Here is a 16,303-nt window from a genome sequence, read left to right as displayed (position 1 = left end):
GAAGTCTGCATGTTCTCTCCACATATGTGTGCCTTCTCGCTGGGTTCTCCCAAATTTTCCATGTTCCAAATATAATACTCTAAAATGTCCTTTGGTATATGTGTATGCATGACTAGTATGATGTATCTCTGAGTTGCCCTGCAATGGCCTGGCAACCTGTCCATGGTGTGTGCATCCAACCTCTCCCCATGACATATATATATATTAATGGAGGGCAGTGGTTGAAATAGTTGAGAGTGAAAGAATGGCCCATATTTTCACCAGGTTATACTGTATGAAAAAAAACAATAAGTAGGTTTATTAACACTGTGGTGAGTAGAGAAAACAAAAACAAAACAAAACTAGGAAATTAAGTGGTTTCATCGAACCAAGTGACCTCATTGACAGAAGAAGGCGCGGCCTACGGGCCGCCATACAGGGATTGCTGTCCTCACCACCTGTCGAACAGGCCCCGCCCACTCTGACGTCTTGGCGCACGCCGCTGTCACGGCATCAACTTTTTGCCCACGTACGAAAATGAAACGTTGAATTGTTAACTCTGAGAAACAGACTCACATGGAAGAAACTCACCAAGAGACGCCGCCTTCTAAATGAGCAGGTAGGGGCTCATGTGGAACACCGCGGGTTACAGGTAAGGTCCAGCTTGAGCCTCTTTGTTCTGAGTTTCGAACCGAGAGTTGGCGCAATAATGTCACTTTAATGGGACAGAAGAGGCATTTTAGCACAGTGTGAGTTTAAACTACACCAGGAAGATAGATGTTAACGTAATTTAGCGTTTCTCTTCAGTCACAGGGTTTAGGTTGAACTTGTAATTGTATTTCTTAACACCGGATAGTAGTTGTTTCTGGAGGGTTTCCCAAGCAACATGACTGGATCATGAAACCTGTTCTCAAGTGTTTATATACATAAAAAGGCTGCAAACTGAATGATTTAGTTTAATTTAAGGAATTGGTAATACATGTGTCAATCTTGAATCTTTTTAAAGAAAGCACCTTTAACGGTATAACCCTGTATACATTTTTGACATTTTTTGTATCTATAATAAAATATATAGTTTTTCAGCTTGCTTTCTTATTTATTTTGCTGTTAGTAGGATTTGAATCAAAGGATAACAACTACAAAATGTTGCACTGCGTGCAAATAAGTGCTGTTTATAATCAAAGCTTCTCAGTTATAGTTGTCGCTGTTTGGGTTCTTATGGCATAAAAACTAATTATATTTAAAGAACTCAAATTAACAAACAAAAAAGCAGGTAATATTTAATGGCAATTAATCACACAATGTCTTACTATGTGGAAATCTTCGGAGCACATATAAAAGCAACCTAATTCCATTCAATGACAGCCATTAGGATTATTCAGAAAATAGGGATTTGCGAGCACACAAACACATTTCTTTTTAATTCAAATATATTGAAACTTTATGATTGGGTTGAATTCAAAACTACACAATTTATGTTTAAAGCAAGTCATAAGAAATTCCAAGAATCCATCGAACCTTGCTCCACAAGGTAACGTCTGTAAAATGATAGATTATTCAATGTAAAAATCATTCTTGCATGTAAACAAGATTTCTTATTTTCTTTGGATTATGGTAATTGAACAGTTTTTTTTTTCCACAATGGATTCATTAATTCTGATTTTATTGATTTAGTATGTTCTCTACTCATAATGTTGAAATGTTCTCAATACATGTGTGTTTTCCTGTTTCATATTTTGATACAAGCAAACCTTTCGAGCTTGGGACATTTTTAACAGCTACGCTCTAAACTGAGACGGAAGAGTTAAATCAACAACTCGGATTCAATTTTTAAGCCTGTTAAGTAAAAAAGACTTTAAAAATTCTGAGACGTTGTATATGAGTCTTCCAGTTAATCAAGAATGTTCTGAAGTGAGCTGAAGAGTGTCAGTAACAGAAGGAAAAAACAATATTTCTTTGACTCATTTAAGCTAAAACTTTAGAACAAGACATGATTATGTTGTACAATTCCCCTCTTAGAGCGGTTTAATTATATTTTCTGTAGCAGTAAAGGCCAAGAGCTAAAATTTTGCACCAAGAACAGTGTGTATATGTTTACATGTTTACTTTGTGCACGTCTTCCGGGGTTGTCTTGTTTGTGGAAAATCAGGTTCAGATTTTTCTATGGCTCGCTGCCATGTGAGTCTATTTTGAGAGACGAAAATACTAACCTGAGCCGTGCTGTTGTTCCTGTTGAGCCTGAGATTTACTGTCGTTTATTGTCCTGGTTTCGCTATCAGCTACAAGAGCATGATCAATGCCAACCAGTCTTGTAAATGTCTCAGACGGATTAGCACAAAATAATTTGTGTTTGTTTTTTTTTTTGTTTGTTTGTTTTGTTTTTTAGAGTTACATCATGGGAGAAATCCCATAGCAAAAATACATGGACTGATTTTTGATAATGTGTAGATAAAAGTGTTGTCAGAGTATTCTTGTTTATTTGTTCACATTTAAAAGCAAGACGAACAAGCTCTTAAAGGTAAAAGGAGCATTTCACGCTACCTCCATTGCATGTGGATTTTTCATTGGCTCTATCACTCTGATTTCCCTTCAGATTCCTCGAGAAAATCTTTTGAGGGCTCCAGGATGAAGGATTCATCAGATGAGGAGGACGTGTCGCTGGGCTGCTCCACTTTAACCTTGAGTCCTCTGGTACCTGAGTCACCGCCTCTCCGCCGCTCCCAGCCCATCTTAATTAGCACAAACAGGTATGACCGGCAGCCACAGAGACTCAGTCTTGCTCATTCAAAAGCAGCACATACAACAGAGTAGCTATGAGTCACTGGGCTTCTGGAGGAAATCCTGGTGCTCACTTAACTGTAGGTCAGCTGACAGTTAAACAAGAGATTATGACATGTGGAGGTGTTTGTTAGTTTTAAAGATGACAAGTTGAAGCTGAGCTGTTGAATAAACAAACAAAGAACTTTTTTTGGAGAAGGGAATATGCACATTACTGAAAATCAGGGATATGGAAATCAGACATCGCTTTTGAATTCAACAGAATTAACAAAACATAAACAAATGAAATGGGACTGAACAAAAACAATGCTACCTGTAACTAAATGTTATTTGTTTCATTTTTGAAATCACACTAGTTCTGTAGCTGTCATTGTGAGTTCAGCATTTTAATATTACTTTTGTCAGTTTCAAATTTTTTCAGTGACCTTTGTTTTTCAGTCATTAACAATTTTTTTCCACATGTGTAATTTACTAACAGATGTTTCCTTTTATTAATGTTGTCATTCTATTTCTTTTAGGAAGAAAGGAGGTGAAGTTTTGTCTTCCTCTGAGTCCCCCATTCCAAACCCCTTTCCCGAGCTGTGCAATCTTTCATTGCCCAGCGGTTCACTTCCATCAGAATCAAGTGACAAATTTGTGAGTATTTTTAGGTCACAAAACATATGAAATTACACTCTGATGACCCCTAATTTTGCCTCTCCCCAACAACCAATGGAAATACATAAAATTCTGGAGGGGGATAAAACGTAGTCCCAACCCACAAAATGTCTGGGTCCTCTTTCTACTCTCAGCCAGTAGGGGGCACCAACTCTCCAATGACATCATATGCATAAAAGCAACACAAAACGTCTCAAATGGCTTAAAACACCAACACTCTCTTAGACATAAAACAACATAAATCCTTATATCTACTCATGTAAAAACAAATGCTCCTTGCATTAATTAGAAATAGTGTCACAATGAAACATTTCCTAATCCGCTTTCTAAATCCTATCAATCCCATTATTACGGCTCAGGCCAGTGAGTGCCTCGAGTAAATGTGTCCTCTTCACATGCAACAACTTTCTGTTCTAAACAGAAAATCTAAAATGACACAATCTGTTTGTTGTTTTAAATAAACAGAGTGATGCACAGATTGTGTCATTTTAGGATCTTGTTATTCAATTCAATTAAAAATTACCTTACTGATCCCAGTAAGGTATTTTTACTGGGATCAGTAATCCCAGTAATTTGAGTTATAACAACAAATAAATGTTATTATAACTCATATTAATTCAAATTATTTCATTTAATTCAACCTTCTTTATAGTATTGGGCCTTGTTGGAATAATTTATTAAAAAAAGAATACAGACTGGAAAGGGTGCTGTTACTGAGGCCATTATAGCAAAGACATGCTTATACTACATATGAATCAACACTGGATTAGTTTGAGTATAGCTGTCATGTTAACTTAGTTTGTCAGTTATCTCAACAGGTTTCCTGCTTTTTTTTTACAGTCCTATGTAATATGCAAATTTGCAAACATATCACTGTGTGTATAAAGAATCTATGCACTTATTTGATGATTTTCCTGAGATGTTTTACTCCCCAAATGTGGCTTTTATTCTTGTAAAGTAAGTTGAAACATATTATTTAGCAGTTTCTAATCATCTCCAGCCTTCCTTTTGTTGAACTGCTCAGACAGAAAGGCCGTTTGAAGATAACTCAATAGGCAGAGATGACCAAAAAGGATAGAGGAAGCCATCTTGAATCACATCAACCCTTTGAACCTCCTCTGTCGATATGAGATTTTGTTCAGAAGTCTGACAACAGAGCTTTCAGGACCTTTAATACCACGGCACACACAGATATTTCTCCCACTGCACTTCTTGTCATTGCCCTGCAGCAGTTTCTGGGCTGGGGTTGAAGTTTGATCCTTAGAATAGGATCAAACTGTCCTAAGGATTGGACAGACATCGTTTGAGGTTTTTAACGTTTATCAGTGTTTATGTGTGTTGTTATTGCATTCACAACCACATTGTGTGCAGTAATTCTTAAATCTGTGGCCTGATGTCCCTTTGTTAGAGCCAGAATTTGTTTTGAGGAAGTGATGTGAGTCAGAGTGCAGTAAAATATTTCCATAGAAAGCCTTGTTGTTCTCCCATAATCCTCTCGAGTTGATGTGCAGTAATTATTTCTGCCTGACTGACTCCAGCGCTCACTCAGCCAGCCTGTTCTCATTTATTGACATGTTTCTGGTCAGGCAGGTTGTCTTCATTTTGCTTGGAAACCTGTTGCTGGATGCAGTCAGTGTCTCGCCTGCTCAAAGAATAATCCAGCCGGTTTAATAACCTGCGCACAGTTGATCTCTTGTCTATTGTCTATGTGAACAGCTGCTTCTCAGTCCAAACAGATGCAGAGAAGGTTTAGCATTTTAACCTCGGGAAGAAGGAGATGTTTTCTGCCATAAAGTTTAAGGCCAGGTCACTCTGAAATTAGAAACCAACTAAAACTTCTCTTTGAGCATTGAAGCTTATTGGACACAAAGATTTTGACCGTTGTGTGAACTTAGCGTCACAATTTGGGTTTTAATCTGAGGTTTTGGGAATTGTTTGACGTGGTATTAATCAGTGTGTAATCAAGAAGAAAAGCAAAGGAGTTATAGACAAGATAATCACTTGGAAACTGGACCACTGGAGTTTTAGGCTTTCAGGTGCTTATATATTTGAGCATTTTCACAGCTGTTATTAACCATGTAGTGTCTGTCTTCTCTTTTTTTTAAATCTCTGCTACAGTTATTTATTTCTTTAGCACTTAAAGACTATAACTACTCTTAGGGAAAATTGAGTTATATTTTTTAGCTAATTTTCTCTCCATTTGAGGGGAAAAACTTATTTCTATCCTGACTAGAAAGCAGAAATCCTTAAATGAATGAATGCATAACTATTTACATAACTATACCAAACAATCTCTGGTTTGTTTAAAGTGGACCGCAGTATCTCCTTTTAATTGGAGGGATTGTTGTGGATTTCCCCTCAGGTGATTAAAGTCTATGGAGACGAGAGCGCCTATAAGACTATATTGATTGGTCGCCAAGCAACAGCCAGAGAAGTGTGCCAGCTGTTGGTCCAGTCAGCTCACTGCAGCAATGAGGACAACTGGGCGCTTCTCGAGATCTATCCTACTCTGGGCCTAGGTAAACCTAAGATGGTTCACTACACAATTGACACTGAATAACAAGACTGGTTTGGTTTACATCTTCATCCTGATGTCTTCAGAGAGATGTCTGGAGGACCACGAGATTGTACTGGAGGTTCAGGCCACCTGGTCTGACAAGGTTGAGGCGAGATTCATGTTCTCCAAAAACTATGACAAGTATGAGTTCTTCCATATACAGTGGGTATGTAAAGCCTTCATTCATGAGTGGCAGGTTAAGTTCTGTGTTAATAGACTGAGTGAAGGCCTCAGACAGTTCCTCATGTTGGTCGTAGACTGGCATCTGTGCACTTGCACCATTTAAAACTGTTGACTTTTATTGAATGGGCTTCCCATAGGTCTTTATGGTGAGCCCACACTGCCTTTGTCAAATCAAAATCAAATCAAATTTTATTTGTATAGCACATTTCAGCAGCAATGCATTTCTAAGTACTTTACATCATAACAAATACAAAAGCATGCGACATAGAAACAACAATCAAAACATTACATTAAGTCAAGTGCCATCATTAAATTCGTAATTGATCATGTTTTAAATGCAACTCTAAACAGGTGGGTTTTTAGTCGAGATTTAATGGGAGTCGGTATTTCAGCTGTTTTACAGTTTTCTGGAAGTTTGTTCCAGATTTGTGGTGCATAGAAGCTGAATGCTGCTTCTCCTCGTTTGGTTCTGGTTCTGGGGATGCAGAGCAGACCAGAACTGGAAGACCTGAGGGTCTCTGTACCTCCAGATGATACAAATGTGGTGTGATTTGAAACATGTGCAAAGTTCAAAAGTACTCATTATTTTATTACTATACCAAAATATCATGAAGAAAATTTTAGAAAAATACAAAATTTTTACATATTTTCACAGTGGTTGTTAAAAGGCATGGAGTCTTTAAGGTGACAGGGGTAAAAAAAAAAGATTTATTGTGCACAGCAGATACTTTCTTGAGAAATTAGACATATATGAGTTATTTTGACATTCTCTGATATATTTTGTGCCTTCGGGAAAATAATTCAGGAATTTCTGCACACATTGTCCCTCCAGTTTTTTGGAATTCAGCAGAGCTGGAAATTGACATATGTATAATTGTAAGTTTATTGCAAATTGTCCACAAGACATGGTCAAAAACATTGGATTTAATTGACCAATTCTCACCTGTGGGTGGCAGTATTTCTTACTTCTAATACACTGCTACCTCAGCCTTAGTTGATGTCAAGTTATAGTTCAAGATTGATAAGGACAGTAACCAAAATCAAGGTATTTAAGTTCTTTAAAGAAAAAAAAAATTGATTGTCCATTCTGTCTGCTTTTTGATTTTTCCCATATTGTTTTTCCTCTATACATAGATTTTGGAAGGGACTCAATGAGGCAAAAAATTTCAACATTTTTGCAAATAATTCTAAAGTAGCATCAGAAAATTAGTACTTTTAATTGCATAAACAATTACAAAACAATTGTGAAATCCCGGAGGAACTGTCGACAGTCGCCTGAGGTTGTGAGAATTGCTTGGTTGACTACCAAGAGCATTTTGCACAAACAAGATTCTATCTGATACGCAGCTGCTCTGTTTGTTTTCACTGAATAAATACATCTATTAAGGATTTATCTGAACCACTTGCAATAATTCTTAAATAATAAATATCGATGTTTTTCAGCAAACAAGGTTGAAAATCCCCAGTCCTAATAATCATGTTTTTGTTTTTTTTAACACAGTGAATCTGTAAGATAAATTTACTTGAAGTTCTTGTGATTCATCTTGCAGCGCTTCTTTGCAAATGGAATGATATCAGACAGCGAGGATGCCATGAAGAAGACGACATCAACAGTGTTCATTCGGGTAAACCAAGGACAATTTTGTGTGCTAGACTTTTTTTAAAATATATTGTGTAATATAAAAAGTGTAAGATATGAGACAGCAAAATGTTTTCTAGCAGAATAGTTTAACAAGCAAATCTATCATTTATTCTGTAAAAGTGGTTGAATGTTTCAAGAAAATCCGCTGAAACACTTTAAGAAAAAAATACTAAGCTAGCAAAAAGTTTTGAAGAAATATCATAAAAGCCTACTGAATAGCAAAAACTGCAGTCTAACCAGCTGAAAGTGTGTTAAAGCTTTGATGCCCAATCTTAGTGCTACCAACACAACATGGCTGCACTCTTTACTGCCTTGTTCTTACTCTTTCACCTGCATTGTTTTCTTCCAAAATAAAAAAAAACTAGGTAAATGCTAATAAATTTAAATGTGCACCTAAATGCTAATGTACAGTATATTTAGTGTGTTAAAGCTACAGTTGGAAACTGTAACTAACAAGAGCAAGGGAAGTCACTGTCAGGAGCATAATCAGTAAATCGATGTTAAATTGCTGATAGTAACGTGGTGAAATAAAACAAAGACCTGAGAAAGATATCTCTCATGTTTGTTAACGTGTCCAAGTAAATGTGCAGAATCACAAGCAGAACATTTTTGGTATAATGTCTAATGGCACCACTTTATTTGAGACAGAACTTAAATTCTGTTACCTCAACAGGAGCTGACCTCGAATGTGAAATCTCCTCAGATCAAGGGATTTTTCTACTTAAAGGGATACTTTAAGACGTCTTGGAAGAAGATGTTCTTCACCCTCCGACGGTCTGGTCTTTACATATCCACCAAGCAAACGGTTAGGGAAACTTCTTATGTTTTCTCCAGAACTTGATTTGTTGCTAAGATTGTAAATTGTTACAGAGTGTTTAACTTTAACTTTTGTTCTACTATCTGTGTTTGGGCTTTAGGGTGATCAGCATCTAAAAGAATTTGCTAATCTAAATGTTTCAAACGTGTACAAAGTGGTTGACGGCTGCAAACGATATGGAGCTCCTACTGAATTCAACTTCTGCATCAAGGTAGAAAATGTTCACAGACTTAAATTGTACTTTGTTTATTTTTGTAATTTAAACAAAGAATTAAATTGTGATCTTTTAGAGTAATGACTTGACTATTATAAATAAGTGCTGTTTGTTGTGCAATCCCTCCTCTGGTTAAAATCTTTGTATTTAACCTTTGAACTTTGTAACTGTAGAGAAACGACTGCATCATCACCATATATCTAACAAATTACATAATGTGTGAATAGTGAATTAAGGTGGAAACTGAAAAGTAGTTGGCCTAATGTAGACTGTTCCTTCCATGCAAGGGTGCAGCTTAATCAAGAAAAACATAAAAATAACATGCTATTCATACCCATGATGAATATATGTAAACCTCAGATGCCTGATGTATGTTTTGTTTCTGTGTTTGCTCAGCCCACCAAGAGTCAAGGCCAAGTAAAGGATTTAAAGATCATGTGTGCTGAAACTGAAGAGATGCGAAAAATGTGGATTTGTGCTTTCAGATTGTTCAAGGTACATTTTAAAATGAAACTTGCTTTTTTAATATTATTTTAGCAAATTACAGACAGGAATACAAAATAATTACATTATCTGTGTTTTTGTGTTTTCAGTGTGGGAGGCAAATTAAGCTAAACTATAATGCGGTGTCAGAGTCCAAACTGGCTCCACGAACCCCAGTAAGCCCAAAGCTCACGGAGAGCAAAGTCAGTTTGTCTCGCAAGATGCGGCATTGTGATTGACCCTGTCATTTCTGCATGGGTGTACTGGAACTGTACCTGTGCTGTTTGCAGTCAGAGTCAGAGAATAGCTTGGTGGCGATGGACTTCACAGGTAAAGCTGGAGGACGTATCATTGAAAACCCGACGGAGGCTCAGAATGCAGAGCAGGAGGAAGCACAGGCCTGGAGGGTGAGGGAGAACAAGTGGTCTTATACGTTTTCTTGTAACTCTGCCTTTGTGAAGCTGAAAGACAACAGAGTTGATACACTGATAAATAAACCAACAGCATTTTAAATCTTACGGTTGCAGCATTGTCATGTCTGAAGACATTTCTAAGTGCCACACTGTTTCCAGTGCAGTCAGTCTCTACTTCTTACATCTTACGTAAAACACATCGTTAGACGATCAAATTGACAAAAACCTTTGCTTTCATAGAGGTTCTGATAGAAATTTTTGTGCAACATGCATCTTCTTTTTGTTTTTGTTAATCTGTGGTTAGATTTCATGGATTTTGATGCTGATAAAGAGCAGTTGCTTCTTATTTTGTCCTAATCCATAAAGCTCAAGAATTTTTCAGTCTCTTTATTTGAAATGTTCTTTACAGATAGTTTTGTGTTTTGTAAAGAAGCCACAATGCATCAACTTACATTACCTATGTAGAGAGGAGAAATGATGTGGCATTTACTGACCTTTGTCTGATGCTTGTTTTCTGACAGAAGAGAGAAACCTTAAGGTTCTGCCAGCCCAACACAAACTCTGAGCCTCAGGATTTCTGTAAGTCCACATGAGATCCACACGTAACTTCATAAGTAACTGAATAATATACCAATGTCTTTTTCTTTGCTCATAGCCTTTCATGAGACCCACCCATGGTTTTATGGTGGTTTGACCAGAAATGAAGCAGAGAAGCTGATAGAGAAGCAGGGGCTGGTAGATGGGTGAGGACCACCAGAGTGAATTACATTTTTTTCTGGTTTTCAATTAGAAATTATGCTTAAAATCTTGTTTTTACAACTGAAATGTTTTTTTTTTATCATTAAAGATTCGGCTGCCTATAAGTTTTTCTTTGGACATTTAGTTGTTTGTTGAATTCAAGTCTGGCTGCTGAATAAATTAAAAAAAAAAGATAGAGTTTTCAAAACCTTTTACAAATAAAAATTGAAAGTGTGGTGTGCATCTGTATTCAGTCCACCCTTTAACTAATAACCTTAAGTAAAACCAAAGTCAAATATCTGTAAAATTACATTTACTTAAATTTTTGTATAAATACAACTGTTCTGCAAAGCCTGATACATTTATTAGTGGACCTAAGTTCACAATTCAGTTTAATTCTCTTATACTTAATCAGAATCATTATAGGATATCATAGCTGTGGGTACGAAGGATCTCCTTTGTTGGGCTTTTATGTAATGGTCAAATAATGAAGTTGTGAAAATAATGTTTAGATTTATCTGTAATTTTAGATTTGATGAAGCATCTGTCTTTGCACAACCAGCTCTAGAAGATCCACATCAGTCTGCAGGACAGGGCCAGCATTGTTTACCTGGCTCAGCTGCTTCTAACCCAAAAAGATCACAGCAAATAGCAGACTTATAGAAGATCTCCAACAACCTTCTGCAGCTAATAATTTATTAATAGTCTAATGCAGTCTGTCCTTCTTCTTTAGCCAGAACTTTATGAAGACCGCCAGAGATGTCAGGAATAAAATTTTGAAGAACCAAGATTGGGTATAAAATAATGTCCTATGTTTTAGACCTCTGACATAACACTGGTGTGTTGCAGCTGCAAACCTACAAACCTGTCAGTTTATGTGGCCAGCCACATAAACTGACAGGCTGGGTCAAGGAGAGTATTAATCAGAGAAGCAGCTAAAAGGTCCTAATGCAAATTCACATTCAAAATTGTGCCTCGTACACATTTTTGACAATGCAGTTGTGCACCATGCATTGTGTTGGGCTATTCCAGAAAGTCCCAAGGATATTCATAACTTGCGTGTCTCCGGAAAAACCTTCTCCAAAATTGAATTTTGTAAACACCATGTAACTGATGTTTATATAATGTATGCTATAAGTCAAAAACCTGAGCATTTTATATTTGGACATTTTATCTCATTGGAGGTATTTTTAACATGTATTGATCTTCAGGATGTTCCTGATGCGTAGAAGCCAACAGCATGAGAACTGCTTTGTGCTGTCGTTGTGTCATGAGCTGAAGGTCAAACACTTTATCGTGATCCCGGTGAGTTCCCCGTGCTCTTTCTGATGTCTTCTTTTAATCTCCCAAAAATGCCACTGACTTAATTTAGCCACGTCTCTGCAGGTTTTGGAGGATGGAAAAAAGTACCTCACTTTAGACGATGGCAAGACTCGGTTCATCGACCTCCTGCAGCTGGTGGAGTTTTACCAAATCAACAAGGGCGCCCTGCCTGTGTGCCTCACACGCCCCTGCATCTGTGTGCCGCTGTGAACTCCCTCTGCTCTCTGGACCGCTTCATTTCACAACAATATCCATCAAGGAAACAGATCATCCCAGTGAGATGAAGCTGTCGGAGCTGTGGGCATGAGTATGAACCAGAGATGAAGCATTTCATCCGCTCCTCCCCACTTTGTTTTTTTTTTTTTATTATTTTTCCCACAACATGGGTCTGCACAGACACTGGCTGGTTTTTATTTTAATTAATGAGCAGCCGTCCCTATAGAGACATCTTAATTAGCCATGTTGGACAGGCTTTCAGCGCTATGAGGGGAGTGTTTGGAGAAGATGGAGTGTGAACTTTACTTTCATTCAGTGCCACACTGTTGCTGTGATAAAGAGCTGAGCAGCTTTACATGAGTAGGAGCTTCAGACACCCCTGAATGCATCTCCATCAGAGAACTGTGGACGGTAGAGGGCGCTCTGAGTATGAGTGGGCTTCCTTGGTTGTGGAAATCAAAAAGGAAGAAACTAATGTTGCAGTCATGTAGCATATAAGCTCCAGAGATGGGTTTTTTTAATTGCACGTTAGGGCTTTAACAGGATCAAAATAAATTCAATAAAAAAATTGAGACCTGCACTGATTTATGCTGTTATGGGATCTGCAATGTTTTCAATTTTCACACATAATAAATCCAGAAAAGCTTAATGTTAAGGTTGAGGATTTCTCAACGCTAACTCCACAGAAAGACCATTAAATTACCTCAGGTAAAGACACTCAGGAAAGACTTTAAAAAATACATAAATACATGTCTGTAGCTCTTAACAATATATATTAATTTTCTGCAAAGATATTCTGAAAAACCATCTTTATACAGTATTGGCATTTCTACAGAAATGTGTTAAAGTGTGTGTTATAAATAAGTAACATTAAGTAATATTAAGATAATATTTGTGATAAACTGTAATTTTTCAGAAGAACTATGTATGTGCCAGTAAAATAAAAAAATGCTTTCATGTGATTGATTAAATTTTTCAGTATGTTTTAGTTTTGCTGTAGCTACCCAAGTCAGATTTTTATTCTCCTTTTTTTTTGTTGTTGGCTAATGTAAAAGCCCACTTCTTTGTTACAAACCGTTACCTTCCTAAAATAATGGCCCAAGGCATTTAAAAAAAAAAAAAAAAACGGATTTTGGCAAAAAAATAAAAAAAAATCACTTTTGAGTCAGAATTCAGAAACTATGCCTATTTAAGAAGCTTTTATTGGCATTTTCTATGCAGTTTGCTTCTGTGTCTTTATTGAACAAAACACATCGGTGGTGTGGGACGCCTGTCAGAAAAATATTCCTCATGTAATTAAAATTTTAGGGTTCCCTTTACACTTGATTAAGACCACGCTGTAATATCCACTGGCAATTTGAGCTATAAATCAATCGTTGTGGTATAAATGAGAATGTAATGAAAGCTTTTATTGCTCCAAACTGGGCTGCCTTTAAAAAGGAAACCAGACTGTGAAGCTGTTGCTGGAGCGCCATGAAAGGCTGCCCTCTGGGTTCTTGTGCTCAGATCAAACATCCTCTGTTGGATGCTGATTTTTTTTCTTCTTCTCTGACCTGCTATATCTGTCCATGCGCGCGTGGTTAAATATCAGCGTGCTCTGAGCGACCCTTCCTTCTGGCCCTCTGTGAATTCGTCGCTATGGCAACAAATTTTCCTCCACTGGCCTCGATGGGCAGGTAAATTAGAGGGTAAACGAGACAGAGGGGAGACAGGTCAGAAAGGCTTCAAAGGGAGCTTTGTCAGTGTGCTGCTACACAATTAGTGTTGCATAATGACTGATTTAATTTGTGCAAAAGAGCTCTTTGAATATGACTTTCATCCGCTGAAACGGATATAAATTCAACAAAAGGAGATAAAAGCATAATTTTATAATCCTTGAGTGTCTTCTCAGAAGGTGAAGTCCAGTTTTGATTATATTTCAAGAGTCAAATACTGACAGAATTAATGTAAGAAATCCTCATAATAGACTTTAAAGAATGGGGTTTGGAGTGTTTCTAAATGACATAACGTCAGGTCAAGGTTAAAACGTTTAGTCAAACACATTATTAAAAATATGCAGATGTGAAAATATGGGGAGGTTGATACAAAAATCAATTTTGACTTTAGCATTTGAATTATATACATTCAAGGTCTGTCATTCTGTCTATTTTGTTCAGATGCCTTCACATATCCAAGTTGCAGAGGTAACTAGTCCAGGACATAAATGAACTGAAATGTCCTTTATTCCACCTCTACCAATGTGATAAATAGTTGAGCTTACCCAAAAGTTTCCTTTCAGAGCCAGATGGTCAAGAAGCATCCTTATCAGATGTGCAGTCCACCTCAGCTCACTCATTTTGATGTTGAAACACTCATCTTATCTGAAAAGCTAGTCACCTGGATGGGAAAGTTAATTTCAGATATTTGTTTTTGGAATCTTGCTCCTTATTCATCATGACAACATATTTGACACTAAATCAAGAGCTTTACCTTTTGGCTGATCTACTTCTGCTCCAAAATAAAGTCTACTCCAATGGTGTCTGATGTCGTTCAGATTTTTCTCTGGTTCAACTCATTTGAATTGAATAAATAAGTCATTAAGAGTTCCAGATACTCAGGAGCTAATTCGGCACCTTGAACATGCAGGGCATCAGCTAGAGTAGAGTTGTGGAGTAGTTGTCGGTACAGAATTACTTTTGTTTTTACTAAGAAGAACCTTCTAGTCCCTAAGGATGTCCTTTGCATTCCCACAGGATTTCTTACGAAATAATTTGATGACACAGTTGTTTTTCTCTAGTCTCTTAATGACATGGTGTGGTAATGTGGCCTTGGTTTTCCTTTTTGGTTTAAATTTATGTTTCTTATATTGCTGTTTTGGATTGCTTGTTATATTTTGAACTTATTTACTTTTCTTAGATTTAGTTGAGTTATATTTTTGGGGGTGTTGTGTTGCATGTTTTTGATTGGTTGTTTTGAGGTCACGTGCCATGTACACCGGGAGACGCCCCACTGCAGCGGCACAGGTGTTCTGCATCTAATTAAGCAGCGTGCAGACCAGGAAGGATGATAAGCCATCGACGGTGAGACAGCTAGAGGAGAAGCAGACGGACCCGGACTGGTTGTTGGTGTTGGAGGACGGCGCAGGCGGACCGGAGGACTAGAGACGGGCGGACTGGTCACCAAGGAGTACCACCCGTCTGATCGCTGTTGAGGGCAGCGAGTCGCCTGACTGGTCGCCGTCAAGGAGCGGGCGGCCGGGCTGTAGGAGCAGGAGTGGCTGGATCGCTGCCGAGGTTCGCCAGAGACCGGGAGCAGTAGAGGACCGCGCCCCCCCTTGGGCCAGCTAAGAGTCTGTTACGGACTTGTTTATTGACTTTGCCTTCAAGGACTGCCTGTGCCTCCTTTTTAATTATTCACCTTTTAAATAAATTATTGTAAATTTGATTGGTCTGTTTTGAAACTCTGTTCACAATCCTTGCAGTTATTTATTTGGTACACCACTCGGGTGCCACAATGGGACTGCTTTTAGTTATACAAGATAGAACATAATAGAAGATGACATTATTCATAGAAACTCAATGGTGTAACAGTATATATGTATATATATAGCATAAATTTCCACCTTTATGACTGTTTAAGAAACTGAAACAGCATTTTGTTTTTCTTAATCCTTTATTTGTGTTTAAAATACTTATGTGAAGGAGTTTGAGTTGAGCATTGAACAGCTCTTAGCCGAAAACAGGAGATCGGCTCCAACCAGAGGTGAATTCTCGGATTGGAACCTTATCAGTAATTATACAAGTAGTCCAATCTGTCTATGGCAGTTCAGAGTAGAGCCTGTACCTTCACAGTAAAAGCAGCAGTTGAGTTATTCAGTGACTGGATGAGGATGCTTCCTTCCTTGGTGCCAACCTTTGGAGCTTCTCTAGAGGTCTTCCACTTATCAATCAAACCACCTGTACTACACCACAAAATGCGCTGAAGAAGCACACACACACACACCCCCACCCACCCCCACACACACACACACATATACGCGGTGTATATATATATATATCTATATTATATTTCAAGATGAATTTAGGTGTTCATCTTGAAATATAAGAAAGGGGGATTTTTTTTCATTTCTACCATGCAGGTATTTTGTGTTTGTAATATACAGAATCCGAAAAACAAAAAACCCAAATTGGGTTAATTTTCCAAATCTTTTTTGGGGGTAAACAAATGACTGCTCATTTTGTTCAGTCATCTCTGGTTTCTGTAAATGTACTGAAAAAAGTGTGGATCCCTTAGATTATTAAACATTCTCTTAGTTTAACTATTT

At 37.6% G+C, this 16,303-nt stretch overlaps 1 protein-coding gene across 3 annotated transcripts; it reads left to right on the top strand.

The window, feature by feature from the left end:
- Window positions 1-482: 482 nt before the first annotated feature.
- Window positions 483-12,988, top strand: grb7 (growth factor receptor bound protein 7). 3 transcript variants are annotated; one of them, XM_032575400.1, is made up of 15 exons: window positions 483-631; window positions 2,573-2,726; window positions 3,276-3,393; window positions 5,777-5,933; window positions 6,016-6,137; window positions 7,705-7,779; window positions 8,470-8,601; window positions 8,714-8,824; window positions 9,224-9,322; window positions 9,421-9,486; window positions 9,601-9,717; window positions 10,245-10,302; window positions 10,379-10,466; window positions 11,673-11,766; window positions 11,848-12,988. In XM_032575400.1, the coding sequence occupies exons 2-15, from the start codon at window positions 2,605-2,607 to the stop codon at window positions 11,992-11,994; spliced, it is 1,506 nt and encodes a 501-aa protein (XP_032431291.1). In that variant the 5' UTR covers window positions 483-631; window positions 2,573-2,604; the 3' UTR covers window positions 11,995-12,988. The 3 variants fall into 3 exon arrangements, with proteins under 3 accessions (XP_032431291.1, XP_032431289.1, XP_032431290.1); XM_032575398.1 differs by having other exon boundaries at window positions 9,421-9,513; XM_032575399.1 differs by having other exon boundaries at window positions 485-598; window positions 9,421-9,513.
- The last annotated feature ends 3,315 nt before the right edge of the window (window positions 12,989-16,303 follow it).

The sequence above is a fragment of the Xiphophorus hellerii genome, chromosome 10, assembly GCF_003331165.1.
Source record: "Xiphophorus hellerii strain 12219 chromosome 10, Xiphophorus_hellerii-4.1, whole genome shotgun sequence".
Lineage (NCBI taxonomy): Eukaryota > Metazoa > Chordata > Actinopteri > Cyprinodontiformes > Poeciliidae > Xiphophorus > Xiphophorus hellerii.
Note: the sequence above shows the minus strand (reverse complement) of the source record. Positions and strands in the feature narration are given on the sequence as shown.